At 41.9% G+C, this 17,585-nt stretch overlaps 1 protein-coding gene across 1 annotated transcript; it reads left to right on the top strand.

The window, feature by feature from the left end:
- The first annotated feature begins 807 nt into the window (after positions 1 to 807).
- Positions 808 to 14,933, top strand: LOC311143502 (lysophosphatidic acid phosphatase type 6-like). Its single transcript, XM_084179329.1, has 11 exons — positions 808 to 895; positions 1,321 to 1,549; positions 1,926 to 2,054; positions 4,879 to 5,009; positions 5,934 to 6,013; positions 6,111 to 6,198; positions 6,329 to 6,461; positions 6,656 to 6,756; positions 7,008 to 7,100; positions 10,878 to 11,043; positions 13,489 to 14,933. The coding sequence occupies exons 2-11, from the start codon at positions 1,331 to 1,333 to the stop codon at positions 13,621 to 13,623; spliced, it is 1,275 nt and encodes a 424-aa protein (XP_084035455.1). The 5' UTR covers positions 808 to 895; positions 1,321 to 1,330; the 3' UTR covers positions 13,624 to 14,933.
- Positions 14,934 to 17,585: the final 2,652 nt, after the last annotated feature.

The following is a 17,585-nucleotide window of genomic DNA, read 5'->3' as shown; positions in this document are numbered from 1 at the left end:
GAATGTCATTTATGTAACATTATTTCTTGCCCTGCTGCCCAACTCTAAAAAACATTGGCACTTTGGTAAACACTGTTTGTAATTTATTTGACAGACCTGTGTTTAACTTGTCCCGAGGACCTCACTCCTGTATAAAAAGCACAGATAGAACAATGAGACAGATATTTCACTGGATGTATAATTGTGAAGCATCCGCTTGTCGTTTTCACGTCACTACCAAATATGGTAGTGAGAGGAAGCCCAATGGCAGGCAGTGGGAGATGATGAAACTAAATGGATTTTGGCCGACATTCTGCAAATGTTCTCATCGATGAAACATTTGATCTCAATACAGTTTTCTGTTCCCGAAACTAAAATATGTTATGAACAGAGTGGACTAAAATGTGTAGACTTTACCCTTTGCAAAAAAAATCGCGTTGTTTAGGAGTGCAAAGGCGAATTGAGGTATTGTACACGCGCACTTCACATAGTAGGCGTTCTCTAACGGAAATATGCAGATGAGGCTAGAACGCGCCAATAGGATCTCGCTGACTCGTGCTTGGCTCTGCCCCCCTCCTTGTTTGTTCTGCCCACCATGGCTCATTTGTTCCCATTGGAAACGACAGGGTATGGCCTATCTTTGTTAACTTATAAAACATATTTGTAAAAAGTGTCGTAATACAGTTTATGGGGGGAGAGGGAAATGACGCGTTTGGGCAGCTTTTTCGGGAAGAGTAGTTTACCGCTACCATTGATTCGCTTTCAAAGCATGGATCATACCAGAAAGGACTACATATTCCAAAAAACCTTTTGTCCTTAACCGGTGCCGTGTTTTCAAAATAGCCGGAGTTAGTCCATAGCGGATTTTTATCTGAAATATTTGTTGGCTAGCAAACTGTTCCAGTGCTTATTAAAAGTAAGTACATTTCAGTTCAAAATCGTGTGCCATTCAAGTAGCTTGAGATGGAATGTTAGGTAACCTCAAATCGATAGAATGACGAATTTCTGACGTTTGACATTTGTTGATCTCTGTAACGTTAGCTAGCTAACCTTCAGTCTGCAGCAAATGCTCGATCTTGACGGCTAGCTAGCTAACAGTCATTAGCTTAGTGGCAGCCAACTTGTTCGTAGCTCCTGCTTCTTAACTTGCTTCCATCGCCACCAAAGTATCAAGTGCCAGGTTCACCCAAACTGCAGTTGTATAACTACCCGGAAAGAAAGTTCGGAATCGCTAACAACATTACAATTTATTAAGTTCATAAACTGGTTCGCTGTAAATGATTGACAGTGTGCTAGCTAAATATGTTTTCAATGTTGTAATTGGGCGGTCTGTCTCGGCAGCACAGTAATCATGAGGATGAGGAACCTCTGGACCAAAGCAGGTGTTCTGGGCTCGGTGTCCATGGCGTTCGGATCCATGCTCTGGTCTCAGAAGAAGACGGAAACTAATCAGACGGGTTCGAACCCCGCATGCACGGAACCACCTTCTCCTTACGAGCTCAAACTCGTGCAAGTCCTGTTCCGCCACGGAGCCCGAACTCCGCTGAAGTCTATACCGGATGTCATGGAGGTGAGGGACCACCGGTGTCAAAGATGGTGAATAAATAAAGATGTCCCACTCAGGCATTTTACCATAGAAAAAAATGGTCAGTTCCGGTCTGCTTAACGGGGTGGTTCTCCCATAGGCACCAATGCATTAGCAGCTGGGTGTGAATGATCTGCTTAGTTAATTGACGGTATATGAACCAGAAAAAATGAGGGAGTGGGATGTCTCGCTTCCTCTTCCGTCTCTGCCTGTGTCATGCAAGAATATATGACTGACCTGATGCTCTGTTTCCCAGGACTAAAGTTGAGGGAAAGCCGTTCATGTTTAGCCTCATTGGCATGCTGAAGGTATGGTCACTAGTATCTGAAAAGCTAAAATACTTCCTTGTCCTGTCTCTCAGGCCCAGTGGGTGCCTAACCTCCTGGAACCCCCAGCACACACACAGATCAACTACGTGGTGACAGACCTGGAAGGAGGTCCACGGCCCTCCTCACCGGTGGAGGACAGCTACCGGGCCAACATATTGACCGTGAGTGTGTGTGTATGAGCGAGCAGAGGAAGTAGTACCTAGAGAGAGAGGGTCAGGGTGAGGAGTAGGCGCTTTGATAAGTATGGTTAGGGCTGTTACGGTGACCGTATTACCGCCACACCGTTGGTCACGAGTCATGATGGCAGTCAAATTCCACGTGACCGTTTAGTCACAGTAATTAGGCTTCTCCTAGCTCTGATGCTGCTGATGGTCATTAGTAGCTTACCAAACTTGCTAACTGCCTGGTACTCAGCACTCTATTGTTCCTCTAATCACTCTGACATCAATGCAAATGTAATTGAAAATCTAATCAAACACTTCATGAGAGCTCATGTTGCGCAACATTTCTATAGGCTATGCAATTGTGTGAGAAAACAGAGTGATGGCTTCTATTTAAAAAGAGGAGGATCCCATCAGATTTCTATAGGCTAGACCTACTATATTTATTTCTCAACTTTCCTAATATTAAGCACATTGCTTCTCTTTACAACAGGAGTATAGCCTACCTGGCTGTCATGAAAATGAACCATGGGAAAAGCGTCCTCCATTCGCTATTTAAGTGCATAGATGACATGTATTTTTTTCCCCATTCTAAATCAAAACAAATTTCACACAAATATTATTTAGTATATGTGAAGACAAGATTAAATCAAGAATAGTCTGATGGGTGACAATATTAGCCTATCACTTGTGAATGATATATTATCACTTGTGAATGATGCCCAGCTTGTGTGCAGTAAGGGAAGAAACAGCACATTCCTTTAAAACAAAAGTTTTCAAATCATAGTCGCACACCTCATGTAGCCTAGCCCATAGGCCTATATGTTTTAATAAGGTTTGTATCACAACTAAAGTGGCCAAATAAGCAGCGCGTGAGTTTCAAGTTTGGGGAAGATAATTTTCACCATAAAAATGCACCTTTATAATAAAAGCATTACATGCGTAATTGTATTTGCGGTCACTTTTGAGAATGGTGTTTTCCCGTTAATTGATTGCATTTTGGAAAATTCGCACTTGTAGCCTACTGCCGTGTGCGCCTTGATGCGCTTATAATGTAAAGAAATAGCCTAATAGTTTGTCAACATTTTAAGCGAAACGTTCTGATCTGTTGCATCAGCCTCATTGCTTAAAAATGTTTTTTGATGCTAGTGGTTGTATTAATTTGGGATCTATCGCATCCCACAACTATCCCAGACTATGTTTGGAATATTTCTTTATTTGCCTCGATCCTGACTAGTCCCTACCTCTGAAAAACATCCTCACAGCATGATGCTGCCACCACCATGCTACACCGTAGGGATGGTGCCAGGTTTCTTCCAGACGTGATCTTGGCATTCAGGCCAAAGAGTTCAATCTTGGTTTCATCTGACCAGAGAATCTTGTTTCTCATGGTCTGAGAGTCTTTAGGTGCCTTTTGGCAAACTCCAAGCGGGCTGTCATGTGCCTTTTACTGAGGAGTGGCTTCCGTCTGGTCACTCTACCATAAAGGCCTGATTGGTGAAGTGCTGCGGAGATGGTTGTCCTTCTGGAAGGTTCTCCCATCTCCGCAGAGGAACTCTGGAGCTCTCTCAGAGTGACCATCGGTTTCTTGGTCACCTCCCTGACCAAGGCCCTTCTCCCCCGATTTCTCAGTTTGGCCGGACAGCCAGCTCAAGGAACAAGCCTGTCTCGGAGCTCTACGAACAATTCCTTCGACCTCAAGGCTTGGTTTTTGCTCTGACATGCACTGTCAACTGTGGGACCATATAGAGACGTGTGTGCCTTTCCAAATCATGTCCAATCAATTGAATTTACCACACGTGGACTCCAATCAAGTTGTAGAAACATCTCAAGGATGATCAATGGAAACAGGATGCACCTGAGCTCAATTTCGAGTCTCCTAGCAAAGGTTCTGAATGCTTATCTAAATAACTTATATTAGTTTTTTATTTTTAATAAATGTGCAAAAATGTCTAAAAACCTGTTTTCACTTTATCGTTATGGGGTTATTATGTGTAGATTGCTGAGGATTATTATTTTTTTAATCCATTTTAGAATAAGGCTGTAACGTAACAAAATGTGGATAAAGTCAAGGGGTCTGAATAGTTTCCGAAGGCACCTCTATGCCTCCTACCTACACAAATTACTCATCATGCAAAATACATTTGCAAGCCAGCTCCTCTAATTACCTGGCTCCATCTGCAACTTTGTTTAAGAAACTCAATATCTTGTCTATTAACGACATTAACGTACGCCAATTATGCACTTTCATCTACAAATACTCATACCTCTCATACAGTTTACCTAAACCCTTCAATGGATTCTTCCAGGTTAGTTCTGAAATCCATAGATCTAACACTGCAATAACCTTCACCATCCCCACTGCAGCACCTCACATAATCAATTCTCTATCAGATACTTAGGTACCATACTCTGGAATTCTTATCTTCACATTGCCAAAACCTCATCATCCCATAATAACTTCAAGCAAAGACTGGGGGTCAGCCTGATGTACCAAACTACCCAATAATCCCCTCCATGTAGCCTAACTCTCACACACACACATGCACACACACATAATCAAACATGGTTTTTCTTGTATACTGAGTATATCATATACAATTATAATTCATATGCTTTGTTTAACTGATTGAACAAACGTTTTTTTTAAACGTATATTTGTGGTGTGGTTTTCATATCAGCCCTTTTGGGCTTCCAACCTCACCTGCACACTGTCTTTACCAGTTTTTTAAATCTGTACTGTTTTGTCTTTCACTTATTTTCTTTGGTGCGAATAAATAAAACCTCAAATCTAACCTTTGACCCCTGTCTCTCTCCCCTGCAGGGGGGTACGTACCCAGGTCAGTTGACCACGGTGGGCATGCAGCAGCTGTATGAGCTGGGAGAGAGGCTGAGGAAGAGGTACATCCAGGACACGGCCTTCCTCAACCCCACCTTCAGCCCTACAGAGGTCTAGTAAGTACCACATCCTTCCTCAACCCCACCTTCAGCCCTACAGAGGTCTAGTAAGTACCACATCCTTCCTCAACCCCACCTTCAGCCCTACAGAGGTCTAGTAAGTACCACATCCTTCCTCAACCCCACCTTCAGCCCTACAGAGGTCTAGTAAGTACCACATCCTTCCTCAACCCCACCTTCAGCCCTACAGAGGTCTAGTAAGTACCACATCCTTCCTCAACCCCACCTTCAGCCCTACAGAGGTCAAGTAAGTACCACAGCCACATGTGCTCTTGACAGTAGCCTGGTAGTCACATTCTGGTAGTCACGTTCTGTAGCCAACTCAGTCATTGTTTGGCTTGACAATGACAAAGAAGTTGGCTATAAAGCAGATCCACATCTAGGTAACATAAAGGTAACCTAGGTAACATCAGGCTAGCTAACATAAAGGTCACTTAGGCAACAAGAATGGCTTACCAAGAAAAACGTCAAAAATGACTAATTTGAGGTAAAAAGGAGTTGGAGCACTCAACAAAAAAAGGCATTCCTTTGTTTGCTGAAGCGTAAAGGACCACCTGAACTGTCACCTAGGTAACATCAGGCTACTGTAGGTTACATCAGGCTACTGTAGGTTACATCAGGCTACTGTAGGTAACATCAGGCTACTGTAGGTAACATCAGGCTACTGTAGGTAACATCAGGCTACTGTAGGTAACATCAGGCTACTGTAGGTAACATCAGGCTAGGTAACATAAGGCTACTGAAGGTAACATCAGGCTAGGTAACATCAGGCTAGGTAACATCAGGCTAGGTAACATCAGGCAAGGTAACAGAAGGCTAGGTAACATAAAGGTTGAAGACATAATACCACAGTACATGTACAAGACATTGATATATTATTCTAATGTATAATATATATGCAGTTTCTTCTCTCTCTCCCAGTGTGCGTTCCACTAACATTGTGAGGACAATAGAGTCTGCCAAGTGCCTGGTGGCAGGGCTGTTCCAACAAAGCCAGAGAGGTAGGTGTCACCGTTTGTTTGTGTGCAAATGAGGGGTGTGTGTCATAGGCCAGTATTTCCTATCTCCTAATATTGCGCCCCCTCTCTTCTTCTGAAGACATGGTTTCCATTCTGACGACTGAGGCAGAGTCAGAGATCCTGTACCCTAACTACCACGGGTGCAGACTGCTCAAACTCCTCAGCGGGTGAGTGACTGGCTGGGTCCCTTTCTTGTAGATTTTTGTGATTGGCTGGATCTCTCACTTGTTAATGTTTGTGATGGGATGTTTCTCTCTTGTTGATTTTTGTGATTGGCTGTGTCTGTGTGTGTTGTAGTCATCGCTGGGCGGAGTCGTCCACTCTGCCAGACATCGCTGCGGACCTGAGGAGCATCCAGAGTGCTCTGGGCATCGCTGCCCACCAACGGGTTGACTTCATCCTCATCAGGGACGACATGGTGGCCAGAGAGGTGACACAATGCAACAAAGATACAATAGCCATGACTAAAACATAGCCTAGTAAAATATATATATATATTCTTAATTTCAAACCTTTTGTTACCAAAATGTATTATGAGATCCAACGGTATAAAGAGTGATACTGTCATTTCGTTTGTGTTGCATAGAGATTTTAACATTACAACATGTGTGTGTATTCTAATAGACACATGGCCTGCCCTGCCCACCAGCCCTGGACTCCTGGAGGAACACCGTGGAGCAGAGGGCTGTGGAGATGATATGTCACATCTACGAACCCAGCAAGAGGTCAGGGGTCAAAGGGCAGTGGGATGTAAATACAGATCAGCCTGTGTAGAGGGTCGGGGAGTAGAACACAGAGACAATGTAGTTCCCTGTTTCATGAGCATAAGCTGCTTCCTTATTCCACATTCTGAAATCAGACTTAATTAGAGGTGTTTTAGATTATTCTGTCCCAAAAATACTTTATTCTGAAGAAAAAAAATCCCCCATGACAGTTGTTTTCTTAATCTTATCTGGGGTTTGCTTGTTGTGATCAGGGAGAACCTGCAGCTGTGTGTGGGTCCCCTCTTCCACACCCTGATGGGTAACATAGAAGACCAACTACAGGGCACAACCTCAGAGCCCAACAGGTAAGCTGCTCTTACACTGATTGAATTCATTTTGGAACAGAGCTGCCTCCCGGGTGTGAACCGGGCTCTGGCCGACGACAAAGTGACGTAGATTTTAGCACGTGGATTAATGACTAGGATTCTGTGTTTTCACATGCAAAACTGATTTGCTTTTGATAAAATCGCTTTATCTGCCTTCCCAATGAAAACGAGTTAGAAAATTCAAACATACCAGTCAAGTTTGGACACACCTACAGTTGAAGTCGGAAGTTTACATACACCTTAGTCAAATACATTTAAACTCTGTTTTTCACAATTCCTGACATTTAATCCTAGTAAAAATTCCCTGTTTTAGGTCGGTTAGGATCACCACTTTATTTTAAGAATGTGTAGAGACAATTATTTATTTAAGCTTTTATCACATTCCCAGTGGGTCAGAAGTTTACATACACTAAATTAGTATTTGGTAGCATTGCCTTTAAATTGTTTAACTTGGGTGAAACGTTTCCCATAATAACTTGGGTGAATTTTGGCCCATTCCTCCTGACAGAGTTGGTGTAACTGAGTCAGGTTTGTAGGCCTCCTTGCTCGCACACGCTTTTTCAGTTCTGCCCACAAATGTTCTATAGGATTGAGGTCAGGGCCTTGTGATGGCCACTCCAATACCTTGACTTTGTTGTCCTTAACCCATTTTGCCACAACTTTGGAAGTATGCTTGGGGTCATTGTCCATTTGGAAGACCCATTTGCGACCAAGCTTTAACTTCCTGACTGATGTCTTGAGATGTTGCTTCAATATATCCACATAATTTTCCTTCCTCATGATGCCATCTATTTTGTGAAGTGCACCAGTCCCTCCTGCAGCAAAGCACCCCCACAGCATGATACTGCCACCCCCGTGGTTCACGGTTGGGATGGTGTTCTTTGGCTTGCAAGCCACCCCCTTTTTCCTCCAAACGTAACGATGGTCATTATGGCCAAACAGTTCTATTTTTGTTTCATCAGACCAGAGGACATTTCTCCAAAAAGTACAATCTTTGTACCCATGTGCAGTTGCAAACCGTAGTCTGGCTTTTTTATGGTGGTTTTGGAGCAGTGGCTTCTTCCTTGCTGAGCGGCCTTTCAGATTATGTCGATATAGGACTCGTTTTACTGTGGATATAGATACTTTTGTACCTGTTTCCTCCAGCATCTTCACAAGGTCCTTTGCTGTTGTTCTGGGATTGATTTGCTCTTTTCGCACCAGACAGAACGCGTCTCCTTCCTGAGCGGTATGACGGCTGCGTGGTCCCATGGTGTTTATACTTGCATAATATTGTTTGTACAGATGAACGTGGTACCTTAAGGCATTTGGAAATTGCTCCCAAGGATGAACCAGACTTGTGGAGGTCTACAATTTCTTTTCTGAGGTCTTGGCTGATTTCTTTTGATTTTCCCATGATGTCAAGCAAAGAGGCACTGAGTTTGAAGGTAGGCCTTGAAATACATCCACAGGTACACCTCCAATTGACTCAAATGACGTAAATTAGCCTATCAGAAGCTTCTAAAGCCATTACATCATTTTCTGGAATTTTCCAAGCTGTTTAAATGCACAGTCAACTTAGTGTATGTAAACTTCTGACCCACTGGAATTGTGATACAGTGAATTATAAGTGAAATAATCTGTCTGTAAACAATTGTTGGAAAAATGACTTGTGTAATGCACAAAGTAGATGTCCTAACCGGCTTGCCAAAACTATAGTTTGTTAACAAGAAATTTGTGGAGTGGTTGAAAAACAAGTTTTAATCACTCCAACCTAAGTGTATGTAAACGTACGACTTCAACTGTACTCGTTCAAGGGTTTTTCTTTATTTTTACTATTTTCTACATTGAATAATAGTGAAGACATCAACACTATGAAATAACACATATGGAATCATGTAGTAACCCAAAAAGTGTTGAACAAATCAAAATATATTTTATATTTGAGATTCTTCAAAAGTAGCCACCCTTTGCCTTGATGACAGCTTTGCACACTCTTGGCAGTCTCTCAACCAGCTTCATGAGGAATGCCTTTCCAACACTCTTGAAGGAGTTCCCACACATGCTGAGCACTTGTTTGCTGCATTTCCTTCACTCTGCAGTCCACCCATACGTAAAAATGTAAGCACACATGACTGTAAGTCGCTTTGGATAAAAGCGTCTGCTAAATGGCATATTATTATATTATTAGGTCGAGGGATTGTGGAGGCCAGGTCATCTGATACAGCACTCCATCACTCTCCTTGGTCAAATAGCCCTTACACAGCCTGGAGGTGTGTTTTAGGTCATTGTCCTTTTGAAAAACAAATGATAGTCCCACTAAGCGCAAACCAGATGGGATGGCGTATCGCTGCAGAATGCTGTGGTAGCCATGCTGGTTAAGTGTGCCTTGAATTCTGAATAAATCACAGACAGTGTCCCAGCAAAGCACCATCACACCTCCTCCATGCTTCACGGTGGGAACCACACATGCGGAGATCATCCGTCCACCTACTCTGCGTCTCACAAAGACACGGCGGTTAGAACCAAAAATCTCACACAGACCAAAGGACAGATTTCCACCGGTCTAATGTCCATTGCGCGTGTTTCTTGGCCGAAGCAAGTCTCTTCTTCTTATTGGTGTCCTTTAGTAGTGGTTTCTTTGCAGCAATTCGACCACGAAGGCCTGATTTACGCGGTCTCCTCTGAACAGTTGATGTTGAGATGTGTCTGTTACTTGAACTCTGTGAAGCATATATTTGGGCTGCAATCTGAGGTGCAGTTAACTCTAATGAACTTATCCTCTGCAGCAGAGGTAACTCTGGGTCTTCCTTTCCTGTGGCGGTCCTCATGAGAGCCAGTTTCCTCATAGCGCTTGATGGTTTTTGCGACTGCTCTTGAATAAACTTTCAAAGTTATTGAAATTTCATGTCTTAAAGTAATGATGGACTGTCGTTTCTCTTTGCTTACTTGAGCTGTTCTTGCCATAATATGGACTTGGTCTTTTACCAAATAGAGTTATCTTCTGTATACCACCCCTACCTTGTCACAACACAACTGATTGGCTCAAACGCATTAAGAAGGAAAGAAATTCCACAAATGAACTTTTAACAAGGCACACCAGTTAATCGAAATCCATTCCAGGTGACTACCTCATGAAGCTGCTTGAGAGAATACCAAGAGTGTGCAAAGCTGTCATCAAGGCAAATATAACATATATTTTGATTTGTTTAACACGTTTTTGGTTACTACATGATTCCATATGTGTTATTTCATAGTTTTGATGTCTTCACTATTATTCTACAATGTAGAAAATAGTAAAAAATAAAGAAAAACCCTGGAATGATTAGGTGTGTCCAAACCTTTGACTGGTACTGTATATTTTATGGAAAAGAGATGCATGTTTCTGAATGATGCATCATGCTGCATTGGTGACAACATGAATGAGCGGTGCAGATTACGGTTCGATTTGAGCAAGGAGCACCTGCAAGGGCTTGATGATTAGTTGACAAGTAGATTCCGGTGTGCTTCTCCGGGGCCACAACAAAAATATGTACTGTTGGGAGGTACTGTTGGGGGGTACTGTTGGGAGGTACTGTTGGGGGTACTGGATGACTGCAATAGAAAACACAGCCAATAAGAGATTTGTTGAACTGCAGATCTCAACCCAACCACTTGATGGTAGCAAATGTCCTTTTCTTAATGGCACAGTCTTCGTTTTTCGTTCGCTACCCCTACTCGTTGCTGAACATCAGAAATGATCTGAGGGCATTTTCACATATGTGTTTTATCTCTCAGGAAGCTGTTCCTGTACTCTGCCCACGACACCACTCTGATGCCCTGTCTCATGGCTCTGGGTGTTTTTGACATGCGATGGCCACCGTACGCCGCTGACATCACCCTGGAGCTGCATCAACACAGGCAGACCAAAGAGGCCTTCATTAAAGTGTCCTACATTGGCAAGGTATGGTCTAGGGCAGGGTTTCCGTTAGCCGGCAATTGCCGGCTTTTGGCCAAAAATAAATAAATAAAAAGCCGATAAATAAAACTGTTGCCGGCCAAAATGACCGGGAGAAAAAATATCCCATTGCAATATAATGCTTTTTATTCATTGATGGAAATACCAGTCGATGGAAATACATTTGACCCTCATGCTTATCGGTCTATAGCACAGGAGGTTGGTGGCACCTTAATAGGGGAGAACGGGCTCGTGGTAATGGCTGGAGTGGAATGATATCAAATACATCAAACACGTGGTTTCCATGTGTTTGATGCAATTCTATTCGCTCCGTTCCAGCCATTATTAGGAGCCTTCCTCCCCTCAGCAGCCTGGTCTATAGGTTAATTAGCATAATTTAGTGGAATTAAATTGGCCTGTGTGTATCTTATTTATCCAACACAACTATCACACACTCACAGCATACAGAGCCTATTTTGAGCGGGATTTCTCCTGCAGCTCCTCAGCTGGTTGTTGCTGGAGTAAAACCTGCTTTTTTATCAGACCATTCATTGCGCAACAATTCTAAATGCAATCCAGTGTTAAAAACAGTTTCAGTGCAGGATTAAAAATATCAACAACAAAAAACTCTCAGCTGGTAATTGAAGCAGGCCTCCCATTCACCATTCAAGTACAGTCAACAGGCTATCAGCACGCCACCCACCGCTTTACAATGTGAGCTGGAGGCAGTATGCATTTTGAAAACATACTTCATTGTTTGAAACCTGAATGTTTTATTACATATTATGAGGCATGTCTTACCTTGCTTCAAAGTAGCCTATAGGCTAAATCCCACCATGGAAACGTGGAGGCAATTATTTTATAAAGACTTCATAGGTGGCGCGTGAGTTTCAAGTTTGGGGAAGCTTACAATTTATCCTACCATGTCTACTGTTCTGCATGCCAGTTATGATTTTCATATGCGCATTTCCGTGGATTAGTTTCATTTCAATAATAACGTTTTTGTTTCTCAATCATTGTCACGTGGTTAATCAGAAGCTGAATTAAAATGATGATAAAAATCTAAAAGTTCAATGTCAACTAATGTGAGATCACCAGCCTCGGGCTAAATAAATGAGTGCATGGAACTCATAGCCTATAACTTCCATTGCTCTTTCACACCAAGGATTGGTGATTATCGAGGGTGATTGTTGGAAAGATTTTTGTAATGGCTTACTATGAGGAACTATAGTTTTAATATGTTATCATTCGCAATGGATGTTAAAAAAAACAAACACTTTCCTACATTTCTGCGCAGAAGGCCAGGTACTTCTATGCGTGCTCAGGCGCCCTCAACATTATCAGGACAGAGTAACCAGACACATGCTCATTGCTCACATGGAGCACTCCAAACAAAAGACAATGAAAACATTTACAAATCTCTTAAATGATGTAATAAACCAAAACTTGTTTCTCACAAATTTAGCAGGTTGTGAACAGGCAAATTACTAATTAATTGCATTAACAGAAATTAATGTAACCAAATGATGGGGGAAAAAAAATTTAATCAAAGGGCAAACAATTAACACAATGAAACAATGAATGCACAAGAATTGTCAGGAGACAGCTGAGCCATTCTGGAGAGACTGGCCTATATCTTCACCACACACCCCTCCCGCCGCCTTCTTGTCTCAACATTTTAAAATGATGCTCAAGACACATTATCTTCACACCTATTTTTGATGTTTTTCACTGACAGCCGCAACTCAATAATCAGCTAGGCCTATTGCCAAGCGCGCTGCCCAAATTGCGGCTTCCAAAATAGGCATCGGCCTACGAGCTTGTGATTTTGAAACAATCCACGTCATATAGCAACCCATCCTAGTTGTTGCATCTTTAGATTCCCCCTCTTTCTAAGTTTCTAACAGAGATGTTCATCTCTGTCACATGGAACCACTATCAGGTGCGCTGTTTAGAATGTTGTTTTCCCAGGTGTGCTCTTTAGAATGGTATGTTCCTGCGAATTGCATTTTGTCAAATGTTTGAATATTACATTTTATTGGCTGCTTCATTACATGAGTTGCATGTTCTGTTAACATGCATGACCATAATCTAAATGTGATTTCTGTCATTCTGAGCACCGTGGGTGGATTCCCTAATGGGTTATGCACCCAATGCATATGGGTCCGGTAAATTTCTCAAATGGCCGGTAAATTACAATCTTCCCAGTCACATTGTCCAGCGCCATATATTCCGAACGGAAACTCTGGTCTATGGCGCAACCCAAGTGTGCTAGGGAAGAGGCAAGGCTCACAAAAGTGTGCACATATTTAAACACTTTCAGGACTCTCTTTCTCTCTGAGAAAGTTAGTGATCTCTTTTTGTGTGTGTGTCTGTCTTTCTTACATGTTGATAAGAGCGTCTGCTAAATGATGTAAATGTAATGTTCTTTGTTTCTCTGTGTGTCTGTAGGACCAGTTGATTCCAGGCTGTAGTGGAGTCTACTGCCCCCTGCAGGAATTCAAGCAGGCCTTCTCTAACTACTCTCTGACCTCTGAACTCTACGAGTCGCTCTGCAACCGCACAGAGAGCGTGGCCGAACCCTGAGGCTTTTGCACTCTCACTGTTACCAGCCACCGTGTTTACATCCCACCAGACATCCACTCTCCAGCCCTAGTCTAGCATTAGCCAGTGTATTAGAGTATGTAGTATGTTAGGATACCTCACTGTTTAAACCATGGGTGGGCAAACTTTTTGGCTCGAGGGCCATATCGGGATTTCGAAATTCGATGGAGGGCCGCACAGATTATTTTTGGACATTTTTTTAAAATAAATTTGCTGGCCAGAAAAGAAGTCATAATTTTTACATACTTTTTATCTAGTTTTAGACATTCAAGTGTGGCCTGGAGTGTTTTTGATAACCAAAATTATAATTCCCCCCCACATTTATTTTATTATAATTTTTAGCTCCTGCGGGCCGGATTGAATGGTCTCGCGGGCCAGAGTTTGCCCACCCCTGGTATAAATGCACAAAGGTAGCTTCACTGTCAAAGTGTATAGCTGACTTTGAAACCACACCCAGGGCGATAGGCATCCTGTGTGGTACTGCTTCTACTGGTTAAGATGGTCAGTTACGTGTGGCTCAGTTGGTAGAGCATGGTACTTGCAACACCAGGTTTGTGGGTGTGATTCCCATGGGGGACCAGTACGAAAATGTATGCACACTTTGGATAAGAGCGTCTGCTAAATGACTAAAATATGAAGATTAAGAAAGTTTTACTTTACAAAGTAAATCTGAATTATATTGAAATAATCTGGTGATATTATGTCTAAAAAAATAAGTGTATTACCAATTATATTAATAAGTTTCTTTCTGCAACAGTACTATGCACAGATGTGCATTTATGTCCGTAGATACACTGCTTTTACCTGGTTATTACTTTATGCACAGCACCATAAATGACAGGCACCAGATTATAAATACTGTATATTGACTTTCTGAAATGTTCTGGCTTTGTTGTTTTTCAGAGTGAACCAAAATGCTTCATAGCAAACTGCAATCTTCTCCTCAGGGGAAAACCAAGCACTTCATGTACATAGTGTTCATTAACAAAGGGTACCAAAATGTATGGCGTGTATGAGAGTGTGTGTGTGTTTACCCACTCAGAATCATTCATTTTAGAACCTTTTTAAAAAGGGAATTATTCTGCTTACGATATGTTGTGAGTGAAACAGTAGGTGCCTTCTTTTAGGAATATGTTGATTATATTGAGTGTATAAATTATATGCATGGATATATGAGCAAATATACACTACACATTGGAGTGATTATTTGTTGTAGGTCTCATCATGGGGAGTTGCCCTGAAATTCTTAGACTTTAGAGTGGTGGTCATTAATAAAGAGTTGGTCAATGCTTTGTCTGTCTCTAATGTGCAACACCAGTGGTCATATGGTCAGTTAGTGGTCCTCATAGGGATACCTGAACCACACCTTTCAGTCATGCGTTAGATCATGTATCATAGACGACTGTATGATGCAAGACAAACGGGCGCCAAGACAATAGGTGCGTTCGAGCAGATCAGTTGTGTTAAGTCAAGTTAAAAATAAAAAAATAATTTTAAAAAATGTATGCACGCATGACTGTAAGTCGCTTTGGATAAAAGCGTCTGCTAAATGGCATATTATTATTATTATTATTATTAAGTCGGTGAAAATCGTTGGTCACCACTTATCAAAAGGTGTTGCTTTATGGGGATAAAAATTGTCTGACTAGCGCCAACATGTTGACTGCATGAACTTGACAAAAACCATGTGATCAAGGTCATGATGTTTTGACTGCAAGTTTCTGCAGTTTCTCTAGAGACGGAAGAGGAAGCAAGACATCCCACTCCCTAATTATTTCTGGTTCATATATACTGAACAAAAATATAAACGCAACATGCAACAATTTCAATGATGTTACTGAGTTACAGTTCATATAAGGAAATCAGTGAATTGAAATAAATTCATTAGGACCTAATCTGGATTTCACATGACTGGGCAGGGGCACAGTCATGGGTTGGTCTGGGAGGGCATAGGCCCACCCACTGGGGAGCCAGGCCCAGCTTAGCAAAATGAGTTTTTCCCCACAAAAGGGCTTTATTACAGACAGAAATACTCCTCAGCTTCATCAGCTGTCTCACAATCCCGCATGTGAAGCAGCCGGATGTGGATGTCCTGGGCTGGTGTGGTTACACGTGGTCTGCGGTTGGGAGGCTGGTTGGACGTACTGCCAAATTCTCTAAAATGACGTTGGAGGCGGCTTATGGTAGAGAAATTAACATTAAATTATCTGGCAACAGCCCTGGTGGACATTCCTGCAGTTAGCATGCCAATTGCACGCTCCCTCAAAACCTGAGACATCTGTGGCATTGTGTTGTGTGACAAAAAATTACATTTTAGAGTGGCCTTTTATTGTCCCCTGCACAAGGTGCACCTGTGTCATGATCATGCTGTTTAATAATCTTCTTGATATGCAACACCTGTCAGATGGATGGATTAATTTGGCAAAAGAGAAATGCTCACTAACAGGGATGTAAACAAATTTGTGCACAACATTTGAGAGAAATAAGCTTTTTGTGCATATGGAACATTTCTGGGATATTTTATTTCAGCTCATGAAACATGGGACCAAAATGTTACACGTTGCATTTATATTTATGTTCAGTATAGATGGGTTTGCTGACAAAGTCACAAAAACAATGTGCACTCTACAATGGGGCAGAAGTCTGGGAGTTGTGATTCCGGATGGCCAGATGCCTAGCAACAATGACAAGAAATTGCAATCTGGGGAATCGCAAGTAGCTTGTTTCAGCCAGTTTCATCTTGTTCCTGATACCATGTTTTGTTTTGAGGTGTTTTGACTGATTTCATGTCAATGCTAATATGGCTACCATTCGCTAGCTAGCTAACCAACAACTAACAATGTATTTATGTTTTCAATAAACATTGGAGACAAAATATCGTTTACAGGTCAACATTCTATGCCAGCCCAGTCTGTTTTGCCCCATAGTTGCGCACGTCGGTTTTGTTGCTTAACAACCAACCCGTCTATACAGTCAACTACGATGACCAGACCCAGCTGCTAATGCATTAGTGCTTATGGGAGAGCCTCCCCATTATTAAGCAGACCGGAACTGACATTTATCCACCATCTTTGGTTGGTTGCTCTTCAATTCGGTTGCATTGTGGGAGGCTCTATTGTCAGCCAATAATTGGGGTGATTTTGTTTGACCAATACAAACATGACCAAAGACGTGACTGAAACAGTGGATATATACAAATTAATGTGATATGAGGCTCTGACTTACCAATTGATTGTACAATGTATACACATTTTAGTTTTTGAGTGTGATTTGGGGGTTAGAATCACAGTCAGGAAAAACTCTGGTTGGCGTCTGGCTTTCTTGATACACTGGCTCGATTCAATAAGTATCACCGAAGATCAGCGCTATAGAGCGCTTGAAATGTAAAAGCAATTTCCTATTGAGCCGACGTATACCAGAAAAGAAGAATAGAGCCCTAGCTCACCAGTTCTACTGTCTGGTCCCACTCAGTTCATCTTCTATCAGATTAATGCTGTGGGAATTAAATCCCAGAGTCAACAGAAGGCCAAACAGCAACAGGAATCAGAAATGGAGCACACAGACTGTCTGGTAGAAGAGTTGAAATAGGAGAAAGAAGACACTACAGTTTATCAATGTTTGTGCTTTTTTAATAATACCATTATCTCTATGAGGTCATAGTTTGGTTTGTTATACAATGGATTTAAAGGAAGTTAAAAGACTAAAATTAAAATATCCCACCAATGGTAAACAGTACTGTTCTTTAGAGTGGCGTCCCTCCCCCAATGAAAGGTGGGTAAGAGAGCTTAGAGGTCACTGATAGAATCCCTACACACACACACACACACACACACACACACAGGACAGAAATAGTCAAAACGATGGAGCTAGAGAGAAGATGGAATTCCATTGAAATCTTCACAAAATACAATTTTATTTTACAAAGTCTTTTTATTCCATTTTTA

Source organism: Coregonus lavaretus (assembly GCF_964263955.1).
Source record: "Coregonus lavaretus genome assembly, chromosome: 16".
Classification (NCBI taxonomy): Eukaryota; Metazoa; Chordata; class Actinopteri; order Salmoniformes; family Salmonidae; genus Coregonus; species Coregonus lavaretus.
Note: the sequence above shows the minus strand (reverse complement) of the source record. Positions and strands in the feature narration are given on the sequence as shown.

Bases quoted from the DNA above. Each gene is read 5' to 3' on its own strand.
- LOC311143502 (XM_084179329.1), top strand. From the start codon at position 1,331: ATGAGGATGAGGAACCTCTGGACCAAAGCAGGTGTTCTGGGCTCGGTG. The intron at 5,010-5,933 runs GTAAGTACCACA...TCTCTCTCCCAG, and splicing joins TTCAGCCCTACAGAGGTCTA to TGTGCGTTCCACTAACATTG. The intron at 7,101-10,877 runs GTAAGCTGCTCT...TTTATCTCTCAG, and splicing joins ACAACCTCAGAGCCCAACAG to GAAGCTGTTCCTGTACTCTG.